Source organism: Biomphalaria glabrata, chromosome 6, assembly GCF_947242115.1.
Source record: "Biomphalaria glabrata chromosome 6, xgBioGlab47.1, whole genome shotgun sequence".
NCBI classification, from domain to species: Eukaryota; Metazoa; Mollusca; class Gastropoda; family Planorbidae; genus Biomphalaria; species Biomphalaria glabrata.
In genome coordinates, this window is record NC_074716.1 from 1,988,714 (window position 1) to 2,007,373 (window position 18,660).

At 38.6% G+C, this 18,660-nt stretch overlaps 1 protein-coding gene across 1 annotated transcript in view; it reads left to right on the plus strand.

Annotated features, from left to right (window-relative positions):
* Window positions 1-882: 882 nt before the first annotated feature.
* LOC106080186 (frizzled-9-like) overlaps window positions 883-18,660 on the plus strand; it is a 33,162-nt gene continuing 15,384 nt past the window's right edge. The window contains exons 1-2 of the mRNA XM_056033013.1: window positions 883-1,162; window positions 16,604-17,787. Of these exons, the coding sequence (XP_055888988.1) occupies window positions 17,574-17,787 (214 nt within the window). The 5' untranslated portion in view covers window positions 883-1,162; window positions 16,604-17,573. The remainder of the gene's footprint in view (window positions 1,163-16,603; window positions 17,788-18,660) is intronic.

The following is an 18,660-nucleotide window of genomic DNA, read 5'->3' on the forward strand; positions in this document are numbered from 1 at the left end:
GCTTTCGGGTAGGCTTTGATAGTGTCCCTAAAGCGTTTTCTTTGACCACATTGTGGGCATAATGATACAATGAAGACCAGAGAAATATATTGAAGCCTAGGCATAATCCCGAATTATAGTTGCCTAAAACACAACACTGGAATAACTTAAAAATTGAAGCAGTAGGCATTTCAGATTTAATAAGGTTCAGTTACAATCTTTGACCTGACCTAGGGACCCGGGATCCCACCAGTAGCGTTATGCCCTGCCACTGATTTCAGAAATGAGAATTTAAAAAAAAAAGTTATTGTATCTTTTTAACCACCAGATTGTTGACATGATTTCTCTTGCAATGTATGTTATAATATAACAATTTATAACAAATATAAAAATTTGGTTGGATTAACTTTCAATACGTGACATATTTTAACAATAAACCTTGTTTTATTGGCGCGTTTTTTTATCACACCATTTTGACGATTTCCTTAGCAGGGCTTATGTCTTCTAAAATTCGGATATATCTCTTCTAAACTTTGACAGCCATAAACATGATTAATTATGGAACTAACAGACTCAATAGTCCTTCCATAAATGAAGTTCTCTAAACGCCTTGTCCAATATATGCAAGTGAAAATAATAAGGATAAAAAAATGGCTCAAAGAAAGTTTTTGGTTAATTTCCCTTGTTGTTTTCAGCATTGTTTACACCTAAGTCATTATTTAAAACACGTTTATCAAAGCATAGGTAAATGAATAATGAGGACAAGTCTTCTCCCATCTCGTCGAGGGCCCAAGACAAGAGAAAGAAGAGGTATCAGTGCGCGCGACGAGAGAGTTGAGGAGGTCTTCGCGTGCAGCTGTGGTGGCAGACGATTCACACCTCCACACGTACACAATGAGGGATACACACATACACACGCAGACGCGGCGGGGCAAACCATCCCTCGAGCTCCGTAGCGAGGTCGCGGATGATTTATTTTGGTGAAAAACATTGGCTCTTCACCGTGCGTGAAAAGAGGTTTTGTGTCAGACGAAACACGAGTGGTGCTAGCAGACGAAGTGTTGGACTAACTTGTTTTAAAACTTTCTAGCCCTCGTCTTTAGAAAAAGAATTGCCTTGCTTATTGTTGTTTGTTCTCTATAGAGTTCAAGAATCATTGGATTTATTTACAATATTTGTATGGGTAAGCATGTTTTATTTTTTTTGTCTACGTAGATTTAGATCTACATATATTATATCTACTCTATACTTATAGTTATACATAATATAATTATAGACTCTATATAATCATTAATAATCTATATAGGCATTCGATACTATACTTAGATCTTGACTAGGTCTAGATCTACATCTATATTCTAGATCTATTGATCTATAGATCTATAGAAAAACAAATGGACAATGGTTATGTTATGACACTTGACAGTTATAGATCTAGAAAATAGATCTACTAATACTACTAATAGTAATAGTGATAGATCTATTTTCAATGCAGCCATTGCAGCTCTAGACAAGATCTGTCATCTTCCAACTAGCTCTATAGTCTCTATCTAGATCTAGACTATATAGGCGTCTAGATCAAGAACGTAGATCTAGATCTCTAGAATCTAATTACTGGGTAGAACACAAAAAATCGATCTAGATCGATAATTTAAAGATTTAATATATTTCGTGTTATAAAAATACTTATAAATTTACAAGCACAAAGGCACATCTCTCATTCTATAGATAATCTATGTTAGGACGAATTCGTACACACACAGAATTTAAGTCATTTAATGAGCAAGCATGACTAGATTGACATTAGAACACGCGTAGGACGTAATCATCTTCATTTTTTGTAGTAACATCTGTAATTGATCAGTGCCCCTTCTTCCCTAGTCTTATGCATTTTTATTTAGATATACAGCTTGTAACGGGTTGCCTGATTCAGCCAGGACAACAGAGTTCAAGTCTCTAATTAACATTCTCGACTATGTTAAAACATGAAGTATGACGTAATTATCTTCTGCTTGAAGGACGTTTAATTTGTAAACTGTCTACACTTGGAAACACAAGTTAAACACTTCAAAAAAGTTCTGAAAAAAAAAACCAACTCATCTCTTGAGTCTCAGTTGGTAGAACTTCAAAAAAAAAATGTTGATAAAATCTTGTGTTCATTGATTTATATTAAAAGAGATTCCATCCCAATACTGTGAGCAACAGTGAACATAGATGTAGCGATGAGTTAGAATGTGCCACTTTATTTTGAAGCAGGGGTTCTCAACCTGTGAGTCGCGGCCTCCATTGGGGGTCGATTGACGATTTGCCAGGGGTCGCCTAAGACCATAAAAAAATATTGATTGTTTTTTGTCTATTCTTCTATTGCTGTGTGGGTGGGGGATTGTAAAAAAGGGTTCGCCGAGCTTAAAAGATTGAGAACCGCTGTTCCATGAACACGTGAACAGATAAAGCTACAGCACCTCTTGTAATAAAACAATTAAATTATAATATTAACACTGACTTTGACCCCGCAAGCGTCTATAAGGAAACTGAAAACAGATGTGACTTGGGTCAGAGAGACCTAGACTCTGGCTTAGTTTACAGCAAAGGCAAGCATCATAACCTAGAAATATTTTATACCAGAAATTAAATTTGTGGTGGGAATGCCGGAGCATATCACCTCGTTTCTTGCGGTGCCTTATAAAAATCTGTTAACTGAATCTTCGACGCTGGCCATAAAGACTACCCCCCCCCTCCCCTATTTCCCCACATCTCACGCTAGAGGAGGTTATATTGTAGCCCTCAAGAAAGTTGTCACACTCTTTCCTCGGGTGTCGCGGCGGCGGGTTAGGTTGGTTGACAAATACGAGGCAGTTAATGTGGTCATGCAACACCTCTCCGGGTAAGACGAGCCGCTTGGTGAGGGCTCATAAACGTCAGGCGTGCACAGATCAAACGACTCGTTACACAAATTCAGCCTCGTCTGTTGTTCAGTGGAAAAGGTGCCACTTCATTGCCGTTGACATGTTTGAGACGTAATCTCTCGTGGGGTAGGGAATAATTAGTCGTTGACCTAAATATCTGTCTATTATAGGCGGTGTTTCCCAAAACTTTTTTTCTTTAACGGAACACTTTGCTTATTTTTTAAGAAAGATTTAATCACGTGGTGGCCTACTTGTTAATTAGCCCAGTAGTTCGTAGAACATCTATTCAGGCCTGGTGGAACACTAAGAGTTCCGTCGAGCATAGTTTTGGAACCACTGGTCTAACTCATCTAGCAAAGTCAAAAACTTTGTGAATAAGGAAACAAATGTGGGGGACATTGTTGTTACGGGGACCACGTGATACAAAACACTGAATTCCTTATTTATTTATTGTTTCGGCGATGTTGTAGTACATATTTGTAACATTGAATTTATCTATTATTATATTTTGTTTGTGTTCGTGTGTTTCTTTGTTTTTTTATGGTAGTCAACAAATAAAGTTTAAATTGTCCATTTTATATCTAGGACATTTCTGTTAGACAAACAAGCTATTTACTCTAATAGGGCTCTAAGTACCCGAAGTACATTTGTTTTTAAATATTAATTCCTCACTTTCCTTTAATTTAGGAAAGTGAGGAATTAATATTTTCACCCTATTGTATAATCTACCTGGATGGCTGCCATACTCCGCTGTCCTGCGGGAGGTTTGGGCTAGTTTGTAATAATCTTTAATTTTGAAAGAACATCTGAAACATTTAAAACAAACTAAACTTCAATGAGTTTATATATATATATATATATATATATATATAATAATAATAATCAAAAATCTAACACTCCAGAACAGAATCATTATATATATATATATATACCGATCTTTAAGAATAATCGATGTAGTCTGGATACCGTGTATGGTGTTAGATAGTTTCACATCTTCAGTCGCTTTGATACATAGCTAATGATTCTGTTCTGGAGTGTTAGATTTTTGTTAATTATTTTTTATCATGTTTCTCACTAAATCTGTGCCGCTTCTTCTCTAGTCTATTCATTGTAGGTTGTAGTTTTTTAAAAATTCTAATTAATGCAGCCACGGAGTTTTAAAAAAGACAACTATAAACTGCACATACGAAGTCTCTGTAGACTATACAGAAGTATACGAAATAATAATGCAAAACTTTTGTTGCAAGTCTAAAAATTGATAACAACACCATACTGTTGTATTTTTGAGGTCTACTTTTTCACAAAGAAGTTTTTATGTCCAGAGTTGTGATTCCTTTTTCTCGCTGTGTACTTGAAATGTACAGTTAGATGACATTTAATTATGAAGTTATTCACCTGGAAATGTCACTGCATAAATCTTGACCATAAAGTCCACCATATTTCATACAACTCCGCGAAACCCTCAAGCACACACACACACACACACACATACACACATTCGTTTCATTACTCGGAACTTTCTGTGCAGTACAAAAAGTTTCTGTGCCGGGCACTGTTAGTAAACTACCATATGGTGTCATCTATAGGGGTCCTTTCTGTATATTTGTGAGAATCTCTGTAGTAGCACAAAATGTGTACAGCTTTTTTTTTTTTTTTTTACACAAATCAAACTTTTTAAAATTATAATATATCACTCGTTCATGGAACCTGGATCCAGGAACATGGACAGCTGATCTCAAAAACGGCTCTAACGATTTTCCTAGAAATTTAACAGTTGATGTAGATCTATATCACCAATAAAAGAATTACCAGCTCGTTGGCCACACTGGGAAAACTCTAGTTTAAGCGTTATCATTTTTAAATAAAATAAATCTAAATTTGGCTAGAGATTAATATCTAGGATTCTAGGTCTAGACCCAGCATCGATTTTGAAAGGACTATTGCGTTCGGGAATTTCCGAATGTAGGGCATTATTGAATCAAGAGTTTCATAAATGAATGTTTTTTGCGTCTACAATACTCTTGGATCTAAACGGTTCTCATTGGACTATTATAAAGTGTACTCAGGGCCGGCCTTAAGCCACTGCAACCTATGCGACCGCAGTGGGCCCCGTACTTTCATAGCCCCCCCCCGCTAATTCTAGGTGTAAACTATTAAATTAAATCTTATATATAATAACAGGGTTTCCACGGCCTCCTAGAAATCTCCTGAAATTGCAAAATATATCTCCTGAAAAATCTCAGGAAAACTCATAATTAATATAATTAATTATTAATGTATTACTTTAATGAAAATGTATTGCAAAGACGGATGTCTTTTCTTATACAGAATCTAAATTTTGAACTTATCCTTATCGCTACCCAGAGTAGGCCCCGCGCAATCCGTTTCGCATAGGGCCCCGCATTTGTTAGGACCGGCCCTGGGTGTACTAGATCTATACATTCGCTTGACCAGGATTCTTTTTCGGAGAGAAGGGGGCGTGGCGGGGGTTGAAAATGGTCTATTGTTGATTTTTTTTTAAATCTAACGTTAATTAATTTTTTAAAGAGAAAAACAATCGCTCTATAAGTTGCATGAAGGAGATGTTGTCTTTTTAAACAAGTATTTTTATTTTTAACGTTTTTTTTCTTGTTTACCATGAAGATATTGCTAATGGGTCTGTTGTTGTTGTTGTTGTGTTGTTGTTGTGTTTTGTTTTTTTTACGCACACTCCAATGTAGCCCCCGTGAGTGCAAGACTCACTATGTCATCACACTTTGTCACCTAGTCCATCTACGATGATGAAATGCTTCGTACTTACCTGAACGGATCATTCCGTGTGTCCCCATGAGATCCTTAGACTCGTCTTTTATAATGTTCACCCCAAAACGTAAGGATTGGGTTCAATACATGTATCAAAGGTTTGGAGCTCAGACAGACCGCGAACCGTAATATATAGACTTTCGAACACGGCTGTCAGAAATATGGTTTTATTATTTTGCATATTTTTTTATTTTTTTTTTAATGTTCGGTACATTCGCAAAGAGCCTCGAGTCTTACGTCACCTTTTTTTTTAAACGACACAACATACATGCTATTATTGTTGTTATATATTTGATTGTCGGATTGTTTGTTGGCATCTGAAGGTCACAGGTAGCCGAGCTCTACTTTTAGCTGCATTACAAAGTGGTTGGTTCAGTGTGTTTGTCCTAGGTTTGAAACCCAGTCAGCTGTTACACTTTGTATGGTTTTATCGTGTTCTCTATCTCGCCGCCAGGTCACGTGGTTACTAGCCGAGCAGAACGACTAGATCTAAACACTCCTCCCTCTACACACGCACACAGAATTATGGGATATAGTGTCACTGTGTCTGTGTCCGTAAGCTTGCTATGACACAGGGGACCTGAATTGGACTTTGAGAGAGAGGGGGGCGAGGGCTTGTATTGGGCCTCTACAGAGTTTACCTGTATTGGACCCTGACAGATTGAGCTGTATTGGACCTTGAAAGAGAGAGAGAGGGCTTGTATTGGACCTGGACAGATAAGGCTTGTATTGGAACCGGACAGATAGGGCTTGTATTGGACTTGGGCAGAGCGGACCTGTATTGAAACTAGGGAGAGAGAAGGGAAGAAGGGGGCACTTACTTGGGCATGACAGAGCTGACTTTTTTTTTCCCGACCAGACAAGACTGCCTCTGCATTACTCACGACGTACTCAACATCTTGATATCACCTTATTTCACTTTCCAAAGTTGTAATAGCTAGGAGCGCACAAAGGCGGCACACTCATACATACATACACTACTTTATTGGATCATCTCCACTGCAAGACATTTTCCGATTCAAAATGTACGAAAATCTGATTTCTCAATTATCAGATTAAATTTACGATTTGTTACAAACATTTTTGTTCATTAGTTCGTTGTCTAGAATTGAATTGTGCACACCCTCCCCCTTTTTTTTTTTAACGCGTGATATTTAGTATTGATATATCTTGTGGTGTGTTACGTTGGTTCTGCACTGCGGAACTCGAAGACATCTTTGTTTAATGCGTGACCGAGCAGTGTGAACGAGGCATAACAAAGAACTAAATGACTTAAAGACACGAACACTGTAACAAATATTCTCTCTTCCCGCAATCGGGGGTCCAGGGGGGGGGCGTTCCCACTTAAGTCGATCGGTCAATGTTCACAAATATCCCGACACCATTATGGACGCGCCTTTATTAAAGTTATATTGCTTGAACATTGGACCTCATTCCACCAATCGTAAACAAACAACATTTAGCCACGTGGTTCTCTATCTCTTCTTATCTTCTTATCTTATCTTATATAATACAGACGTTACTTCAAAGAAGAAGATGATTACGTCCTACTCGTCATGCATTTAGTCATGCATATTAACCAATGACTTAAATTCTGCCAAGTCACTGGTTTTCCTGGCTAGCTCAGGCAACCCATTCCATGCTCTAATAGCACTAGGGAAGAAGGAGTATTTGTACAAATTTGTCCTAGCATATGGGACGAGGAATGTGCCTTTATCTTTGTGTCTTTCAGAGTATTTTATTAGATTTTGTATTTTTGTATTTGAAGATTATGGTTCAGTGTTTTATGTATGATTGCTACTTTACTTTTGAGCCTTCTATACGAATTACGTACGTTATACATGCAGGATGTCACGTGATACGTTTTTTTTTCTCCGTTGTTTTATCAATATTACCACGTGATAATAAATGTTGTTTGTTTACGATTGGTGAATGAGGTCCATTTTCTTGGATGGTATCCATGTGTATGTATAGAATAGGGAGATGTTGCTTGAGTGCTTAACAAGAGAAAAAAAAAGACAAAGGATAAAATAGATTCAAAAAAAAAAAAGTTCTGATCTTACACTGTTAGTACAAAAAAAAAGGGGGGGGGGGCTTGCGGGTCAAAGGGCAAATTTTTAAACACCTTGTTGCGCACTCTGCCAAACAATAATTTCCGGCATTCTCCCCTCTCTCCCCCCCCCCCTTTCTTCCTTTGTGGTCGTTTGAGCGTGGCGTTGCCCCCCCCCCCCCCAACCTCGTTTTTTTTCCCACCCTTTCTCACCAGCTCGGAACACGGGAACAAGAATGAAGGACGAGTTGTCGAGCTGTCAACTCTGACAGGACGAGGAGCCGCCGAGAGGTCCCTCCCCCCCCCCAAAGTACTTCACACTATCACACCCGTAGACATACAGGCACGAGAGCGGGGGGTGTGGGGGGGGGGGATAGCATTTCGGATTAAAAGAAAAACCACCAAATAACAAAGCTATTTCATTGATTGAAGAGCAACAGATGGTCAGATCATTAAGTTACTCGTGGAACGAGAGAAGATGTGCTTGGCCATGGGTCTGTGTGCCCGACCTAAAATACTCGTTGCGACTAACTTAACGTGTTATATTCCTATTTCATCTATATATACACAAACTGACCACTGGTCTAGTAATTGTACCCGGGGGGGGGGGGGGGGGCATTAAAAAATACGAACATGAAACTACATAGTGCCCAACCTTTTTTCGGCTGGGGGTGTGTGTTATGGAGTGTGTGTGTTTCTATGGTGACGGTGGGAAGAGGTTAGCGATTTGTTGTGAATGATGCAAGATAAACGGCGTTGTCGTCAGCTGTCTCAGGTAGGACATGGGGACTCCAGATTGCCAGAGTGAAAAGACGTGTTATTGCAGTGAGTTAGATTTTGTTCTAAGTACCATTTTATATTCTTAATTAAGTCTACAATATTTGTTTCCTTTAACCAAGATGACTTTGTTTACATTGTTATAAAAAGTTCTATTTAGTTTCGTTCACAAAGAAGTTGCTCAAGTTATTTCAAGTTTTTAATGGTGACGTTGTCTATCAGCAGTTTGATGTCACACGTCAACGACCGCCCGAATCATGGGGGCACACAAGTTTCTGACACACGTGACACGGGTCTCGTCGCCTCTACCATTAGTCGAGTCAAAGGGAACCGATACTAGTTCCCCTTTCAGACCTTTCAGATCTGTAGGGCAGATGATGTAGAGGTCATCTCTTTCTATGGCCAACGGTTAACGCGGGTGTCGTGTCGAACCAGAGACTCTCGGTTATGAAGCCAAATGCCTTAACCTCTCAGCCACAAAACCAATACTCACGGATTCAGTATAAAATGTGGATGGAAGATTCACCGGGCCGGATATAGCCCGCGTGTCGTAGTCTGGACATCGCTGGTGTAAATAAAGAAGTATATAACATCAGTTCACACCTAAAATCTGAAATCGCATTATATTTTCATTTATTTAATTTTTTTATTCACACAGACCCTAAGACCATATTATCTACAGTAATCTACACTATAGATGCAGAAATCTGAACAGTTTAAATATTTACAGAAAAACGCATTCTGGCTTCCCAAAAAAAAAGTATGTGGTATCGATCAAATTGATGAATCAAAATCAATATTTAAAGCAGCCATGACAAACAAAACTTTCAATCAATCAATTAAAGGTGTTAACATCGATTTTCACGATAAACTAAATCATGTCAAGGGAGCTAATTCAAACGCCACTCTTGCCAACTAAATAACAAAAAAAAAAAAAAGAATTGAGCTAAAGTTTTAACATGATCTCAATGTGTGGCAGTGTTATTCCAGTCAACCCTACGTTATTACCGCTAGTGACCTATTTGTTTTTTTTAAATACTAAATTTAACGTGCATTGCTTCCCCTGTTCTGAAATTATTGTGCGCTATAAACGGAATATTGTACAACATTTTATTCTTCAGTCTAAAGAGCTAAAAAAAAACCTTTAAAAATTTAGGTCATCAACGCTTTATCTTATACATCGGATAGACCAAACATCTAGCTATTTATAGGTTTTTTTTTTCCCGCCTTGTATGAAAAGATCTAATAGGTGGGAAAGACGTTGACAAAGTAATATATTTTTAGCAGGATAGTTGGCAATACCAGAACTGCTGTTACCTTATCTTATCTTATATAATACAGACGTTACTTCAAAAAAGAAGATGATTACGCCCTACGCGTCATGCATTCAGTCATGCATATTAACCAATGACTTAAATTCTGCCAAGTCACTGGTTTTCCTGGCTAGCTCAGGCAACCCATTCCATGCTCTAATAGCACTAGAGAAGAAGGAGTGTTTGTACAAATTTGTCCTAGCATATGGGACGAGGAATGTGCCTTTATCTTTGTGTCTTTCAGAGTATTTTATTAAATTTTGTTTTTGTATTTGAAGATTATGGTTCAGTGTTTTATGTATGATTGCTACTTTACTTTTGAGCCTTCTGTCCTGAAGGCTTTCTAAATTTAGTGATTTTACTAAAAGTGTTACTCTAGTCAAATGTGAATATTCGTTTGTTATGAATCTTACTGCTCTATTTTGTGTCTGTTCCAGTTTCTTAATGTTTTCTTGAGTTGAGGGGCTCCCAAACGGAGGATGCATATTCTATTATTGGCCTAACCAAGGTTAAGGTTATCTTTATTCGCACTATTATTTCTTTTATCTGACAACTCAAGAGGCAATTAAAAACAAAACAATTAATTATTTTGCTTGGTGTCTCTAACTAGGTAAAGAAATAGTACTTGACAGAAGTGGTAGTATAAGCTGAGTTAGTCCCCATCATAGGTCGTCGTCTGAGCAATACCAGAACTGCTGTTACCTTATCTTATCTTATATAATACAGACGTTACTTCAAAAAAGAAGATGATTACGCCCTACGCGTCATGCATTCAGTCATGCATATTAACCAATGACTTAAATTCTGCCAAGTCACTGGTTTTCCTGGCTAGCTCAGGCAACCCATTCCATGCTCTAATAGCACTAGAGAAGAAGGAGTGTTTGTACAAATTTGTCCTAGCATATGGGACGAGGAATGTGCCTTTATCTTTGTGTCTTTCAGAGTATTTTATTAAATTTTGTTTTTGTATTTGAAGATTATGGTTCAGTGTTTTATGTATGATTGCTACTTTACTTTTGAGCCTTCTGTCCTGAAGGCTTTCTAAATTTAGTGATTTTACTAAAAGTGTTACTCTAGTCAAATGTGAATATTCGTTTGTTATGAATCTTACTGCTCTATTTTGTGTCTGTTCCAGTTTCTTAATGTTTTCTTGAGTTGAGGGGCTCCCAAACGGAGGATGCATATTCTATTATTGGCCTAACCAAGGTTAAGGTTATCTTTATTCGCACTATTATTTCTTTTATCTGACAACTCAAGAGGCAATTAAAAACAAAACAATTAATTATTTTGCTTGGTGTCTCTAACTAGGTAAAGAAATAGTACTTGACAGAAGTGGTAGTATAAGCTGAGTTAGTCCCCATCATAGGTCGTCGTCTGAGCCTTAGTGAACACAAACCTGAAAAATAGTACGAGACTAAAGAAACAATAGATAACTATACAATCTTCCATGTTCATAAGCTCCCCATTAGCAGAGCGGTTACCGTGTTGGCCTGAGAAGGCTTGAGCCATGAGTTCTAAATCAGGTCGTCCCCAGACCCCTTTTAAAAATTATTTTTATAAATCCTTTTTTAATTGTTAGTCTAAATCTATTACAAATGTAATTATAGGACTGATTCAAACTAATGGATACAACAATACTTTATATAAGCTTTGTTTGTGTTTTTTAAAAGTATTTTGAAAATATATTTTCTAGTTTTTTTGTTGAAATGTTTTGTACAATGTTTTACATGTTTCGGATGTTCCTTCAGAGTTGAAGATAGTTACTTCCTAGTCCAAACCTCCCGCAGGACGACGGGGGATGTGAGCGGGCAGGGTTTGAACCCTCGACCGTCGATAAATCCGAACGACAGTCCAGCGCTCCAACCGCACGACCAGTCAGCCATATTGGATGTCATCAACATGCCATTTTTATTTTGTAATGAAACACTCGACGCACTCTGTCCTGTGATCCAGTCTGTCTCCCTCGCATTCTTCTCGTGGTCTCGAGGCGCAACCCCCCAGACCCTTCATGTTCCTGTCACACGGCCGTGCAACTTGTACACGTGAATACACAGACCAAAGGATGTTATACCAGTTTATTAAAATAAAAAAAAAGACCATTACAGAAAGTGTCATCTTTTATCATGACATTATGATGATAAATGGCATTCTCGTGACATTACGATAACAGATGACATAGTCGTGGAGAAACAGTCTGACGTTGTTATAGCCACGAAGAACATTGTTTCGTTTCTTTAGGAGAATTATGATTTTTTTAAAAATCTTTCATTGGCTACTAGTGATAGAATAGAAGACAGGCATAATACTGCAGTTCACGGGCATAGATACAACTCAATAAAATAGGGAGTAGGTCCTACATCTTCAATTCACACTTCAAGTGGAGCATAGGGCCACAACATCACTTCCCCATCGGATTCTGTTCTGGGTTAGTTGGATATTAAGTATTTAGTTGTGGGCTAACAACTCAGCTATTTGGATATAAAGTATTTAGTTGTGGGCTAACAACTCAGCTATTTGGATATTAAGTATTTAGTTTGGGTGGGCCAACAACTCAGCTATTTGGATATTAAGTATTTAGTTTGGGTGGGCCAACAACTCAGCTATTAGGATATTAAGTGTTTAGTTGTGGGCCAACAACTCGGTTTTGTATGGACTATGCCATTGATGACTATAGCGTGTAAAGAAAAAAGTAATCGATGATTTCTTGTTGTAACTACATTATGATGAATATAAATTGTGGAGATAGCTTGGCCTTTGACCAACCGCTAACATGGAAATACTATTAAAAAAAAAATCATTTGGAAAAAAATGTGAAGATAGCTTGGCCCTGGACCAACTAATAGGAATCTACTAAATTGGCACCCCTATTTCAGTATTTGTTGATCACCTAGCAAATCTGTATCAAAAAGTTAAGATTGTTAGCTCGTGAAACACGAGGCGGCCCAGTTCATGTCCAGGCTTTATCCTACCATTTCCTCATTAGCAGAACTGCATTCGTAGATATAGGGGAACATGTGACCTGAATTCTTTCCTAATAGGCATTTGTAAACTCATTTCCCTTGAGCAATACTTATTCCTTTATTTCTGTAGAAATGTAGATCTAATATCTGTTTTAACATACTCCTTAAGACAAAAAAAAAGCTTCCTCCTCTATTGAAGTCTTGCTTCTTGTTTTGTATTTATTTCCATCAAACGACGAGCTTTGTTTTGAGGGCTAAAAAAAAACATGTACGTTTTTCTTGTGTGCAGGTTAACTTTTTCTTCCACAGCTTTCCAACAGACGCCGTGTTTTCCTCCTGGCGTCATGATCACAGCAGGGGGGCATTTAGTGGGTGGGTAACTAGGGCTCCATGATTTCTGCTCATTAGGATGCTGAGAGCTCTCTTTGAAGTCATCGCTTGCCGCCATGAGGCAGTTGCGTCTGCAAGCGAACGTGCACATTCTCTGCGTCCGTTGGTGAACAGGGCGGGGGAATATCGAACATCTGTACAGGGAAATATTAGACAATGGAACCGATGACAGGGAGGAAGATTTAGTTTTGTAATATTTATTTAAAAAAAAAATATTTGACATAGGCATCAACTGACCCACACGGGCTCATTACAGGCATCGAATGGCCGTTTTAAAGTATTCCCATTTAGATACGTTGCGCTCTGCGGGGCAGAACCTAACCATAGCCCACGGTTAACGAGGGCTTCATGTGGCCAGCACAACGACAACCGCCTTTACTTTTCTCGATTTAATGTCAGGTACCTATTATAGTTGGGCTAACTCAGGGGCTCCCTGAAATCGCGAAATTCAATATGCCAGTTATCACTGGGATACGAACCCGAAGACCCCCTTGGTTCGGAACCCAAAGTGGTTAAAGCACTTAGCCACCACGTTTCCATGACCTTTTTACAGCACCACTGTATCTCGATGACGCCTTCATCTAAGATTTTTATAATACAAAAGGTCTCTATGTAAAAAAAAAAAGGTAATATATTTTGGACTCTATCCGTCAATCTCAATACCGAGATTTGACCTGCAGCTAATGTTATTGAATCTATTGCATTCAGCTTGGCCCCAAAGACTGCGATAATATCCCATAATATGAAGTGCAGTTGTTTAAAGCGAGTGATACCGCAATATAAACCTGTTCAGTTGATACTCTTGTGTATTCTCCAGTAGCCTTGAAAAGTAGTTGACAATAGATCTTAAGCCTGGGGGGATCACTCAGTTGTTCATTGTCGTCCCCAATTTTAATCTGCGCTAAGATTAGCTGTAGCGAGACTGTGTTCAAAGAACTCGGCGATAAGAAAACAATTTTGTTGAGTCCGTGTATGCGCGCGCAGGTGTAGTCACTCGTGTACCATTTCTCTAAAGTGCAATATAGAAACATCTGCTTTTCTTTTTTTTTTCTTGGCCAAAAGGTTTATTTAATTTTTTGGGGGGGCCAAAAGATTTATTTAATATTTTATTTTTGGTCAAAGATTTATTTAATATTTTATTTTTGGCCAAAGATTTATTTAATATTTTATTTTTGGCCAAAGATTTATTTAATATTTTATTTTTGGCCAAAGATTTATTTAATATTTTATTTGTGGCCAAAGATTTATTTAATAATTTATTTTTGGCCAAAGATTTATTTGATATTTTATTTTTGGCCAAAGATTTATTTGATATTTTATTTTTGGCCAAAGATTTATTTAATATTTTATTTTTGGCCAAAGATTTATTTTATTTTATTTTCCGCCAAAGATTTATTTTATTTTATTTTTGGCCAAAGATTTATTGACTGTTTTGATAAAGAGCGCAACCTACTGCACGATTAAGGTCAAGAGAATTGTGATAGATTTAAATGAAATATTAAAGGTGGCTGCCTGGTCGTGTGGTATGCGCTCTGGATTGTCGTCTCGATGGTTCCCGGTTCGAATCCTTCCCTCAGCCATCCTCTGCCGTCCTGTAGGAGGTTTTCGGCTAGGATTTACTTCAATTCTGAAGGAACATCCGAAACATGTAAAAAAAAAAAAAACGACACTGGCCGCTGGGAAAAGGAGGTGGGCGATGGCTGATTGGTTAAGGTGTTTGGTTTCCTAACCTGGGGTCATGGGTTCAAGTCTCGATGAAGACTGGGATTTTGAATTTCGGTATTTTTAGGGCGCTCTGGGTCCACCCAACTCTTAGTAAAGGCGGTTGGTCGTTGTGCTGGCCACATGGACACCCTGCTCGTTAACCGTCTGCCTAAGAAACAGAAGACCTTAACATCGTCTGCCCTACATATCGCAAGGTCTGAAAGGGGAACTTTTTTACTTTTACTGGCCACTGGAAAGTGAACAGACGATTTAGTCTTACAGAATGAAGAGATGTTTGGATTGTAGCATAAAGATATTTCTCATATATGGCTCGCTCTTTGTATCTCTTCTCTCTGTCTCTCTCTTTTTCTCTCTCTCTGTCTTTATCTTTCTCTCTGTCTCTCTCTCTTTCTGTCTGTTTCTCTCTGTCTTTCTCTCTAACATTTTATACCTTAACATTTCGATTCGAACGGATCTAATTATTGTGTAGCAGATTTTTTAAAAAAATTCCCGATAGTCACAAAATTTCTTGTTTACAATAAAACAAATTATATATCTCACAATCTGAGCTACAATTACTAATGGATAGTGTGCTTGAGAGGAATGGAGAAAGACAGTTGACAGTTCTTGTAAGGTGCCCCATCAGACTTAAAGGGATAGGTGAAGTGTGCTAGCTTACCTGCTTTATTAAAGTATCGAGGTTGACTACATTTTTTAAAAAGTTACTTTGTTAATAAGGTCTCTTTATTAAAATATACTTTGAGACTTGTTTGCAGGTGCCATATAGTTTATTTATACTGTTTCATTATTACAACTACATTTATAATTGTACCTTGAGTTTTAAATAAATAGACAAAAAACATATTATTACCTAATTATAGTTACTTGTACCGTATTATTATAATTGATAAATTTTAGTATTATAATTATTTCATCTACATATGTAAGTGGTAAAGCGCTTGGGGGTCCCGGGTTCGAATTCTGGTGAAGACTGCGATTTTAAATTTCAGGATCTCTGGGCGCCTCTGAATCCACCCAGCTCTAATGGGTACCAGACAATAGTTGAGGAAAGTAAAGGCGGTTGATCGTTGTGCTGACCACATGACACCCTCGTTAACCGCGGGCCTCGGAAAAAAGATGACCTTTGCATCATCTGCCCTATAGATCGCAAGGTCTAAAAGGGGAACTTTACACATGTTACATTATTATAATTAGATTTTATTATATTTTTATACGATACGATAATTTTATTGGTCAAAACTAATGGAAATACAGTTTGACTAGAGTGTCCACCTCAGCATAAGTATTAACTCTTTCTCTCCTACCTGACGATACCAACGTTGTTTCCACCAGAATGTGGTAAATAATTACGGAGAGAAAGAGTTAAATCAATAACAATATAAATACAAACAGCAAACACACACACACTCACACCCAACCAACGCTTAAAATGTGGGCTTCTGTTCACTTATGTGTCAATGAATGACCTTGGAACACCATGACTGAAAGTCGAATAAAGAGGCTCTTTCTTTTTTTAAGCCTCAATGGAGAGGAGGCGGTCACTTCGTCCAGATCTGATCTAGCTGTGGTCTAATTACATTCATTATATTATTAAATTTGCATGTATGATACTGTTATAATTACCTATAATATTTATCATTATATTATTTGTTATATTGATATCTATATCGTAATTGTATTCATTATTATTTATCTATACAGTTCCTAGACTACTAGTAAACAAAGAGTGCAGAAAGCTGAAAGGACAAGCATCGAATACGCCCCTGAGTATCCCCTTCGCTTTGTAGTGAAGCTTGCCTACACTTCTGCTCTATGGTAACACAACTCTAGTTTCCAGTAGGGCACCTAGACATCTTGGGACATCTCGAGACACCAGATATCTCTAACCAGATCACACCAGCCGTCGCGGCCATATTTCCACATTGGGCACTGTTGACACACTATTTTTTCGGCTGGATATACCTATACAGGTACCAATTGCCCCAACAAAAGGAACTCGTTTTAACGGGCTATTGTAACCTCGCCAGAGCTCATGAAATCTTTCAATCTGATCTTCAACTAAGTGAGACTCCTCTCTTCTGTTGACTTTGCGGTTGCCTGGATTCCACGCACGCACACACAGACACACAGAGTTTCGGCGCTCTTCGTTCGTCTGCTGGGTCCTGTCGCGTACTTCCGGTGGATTTATGACTGCGCGTGTTAAAGGTCACTTGTTTTCTTGTTCTTTATTAAAAAGACGGACAGGGTCTTTTCTTTTTATCAGTGTCTCTCTCCGTCTGTCGACCAATACGGGCGTCAAGTAAATATCGTGCCTGACTTGAAAGAAGTTTCGATAACAATTGTTCAAAGTAGGGCCTGTAACTCGCGGCTCATTGCTGTTCTTATTAAGCGATCAATCAGAGTTGTAGCCCATTGAAGTGGCGGGAAAACAACTGGTATTAAAAAAAAAAAAGCAGTCCACACATGAAGGAAAGTTACACTTGGAAATAATGGCATTAAATATGAATGAAAACTGGATCGCGTTACAAGGTATTCTGTGTTTCGATTTTCAGGAGAAGCTAACTCTTAGCAAGAGGAAACTATCGCTTTAGTAGTGAAAAGGAGAGTTACGTTTTCTTGTCTACCTGGAAACCAAAATAGTGTCTTCTTGGAGTGTATTGTTTTCACCACCATGTATGGTTTAAATGTGTGTTCCGGCTTTCCGGGATGGATTAAGACGACGAGCCCAGGGCGAGTGCTACTGCTGGTGGCAGCGGTGCTGTGCGGCTCCGTGGATAGGACGCCGGCGCATCGCTTGGATAACCATTACCAGAGATGTGAGCCAATCACGATCAAGATGTGCAAGGACATGCGGTACAATATGACCAGCATGCCTAATTATGTGGGTGAGTACAGGGTCTCTGCAGACGTGGCAGTGGGTCTGAACGTTGTGCGTGAGTGTATGTGTAGATGAGTTCTCTGTATGACACGCAGTCATTGTCTTACAAGGGACATAAAGGTACAGCATACCTAATTATGTGGGTGAGTACAGGGTCTCTGCAGACGTGGCAGTGGGTCTGAACGTTGTGCGTGAGTGTGTGTATAGATGAGTTCTCTGTAGGACACGCTGTCATTGTCCTACAAGAGACAGAACAATTTAAACGATATAGACAAATATCAATATTAAAGACGCAATAAGTAGATGGATAGTTATGCGTCTTTTGAGACTACCCCCCCCCCCCGGCACCATAATACAGTACATGTATTGATAAGATGTGGTTTGTGGAAGGAACATGTGGCTGTGTGGTACAGTGTTGGGTTTCCGAAACGATAGTAATGGGTTTTGAATTTCAACGATTTTTAGGACGCACCTGAGTCCACCCCACTTTAATGGGTCCCTGGCATTAGTTGTGGAAAAATAAAAAGGCGGTTGGTGGTTGTGCTGGCCACATGACTACAGAAACAGATGCCCCGATAGATCGCAAGGTATGAAAGAGGTACATCTACTGTACTTATTGCCTAGATGTGTATTGGTCACCGTTGAAGGACACGTGATAGTGTATTGTGTCCACGTGTAAATCTTTCTGTTGATGTGGTGGACAGTGAGCCGGACAGAAATGGGACGAGCGTGTGTTGTTTGTGTGTGTGTGTGTGTTTTTAGCTGTTAGCAGGCACGACTAGATGGTCAAGGATAGCGAGGTCATTGCTGGGAAACGATTTAGTGTCCCTCTCTTCACACACACACACAGTGTACGCTCTAGTTGTTGGGGCTGCTGGAC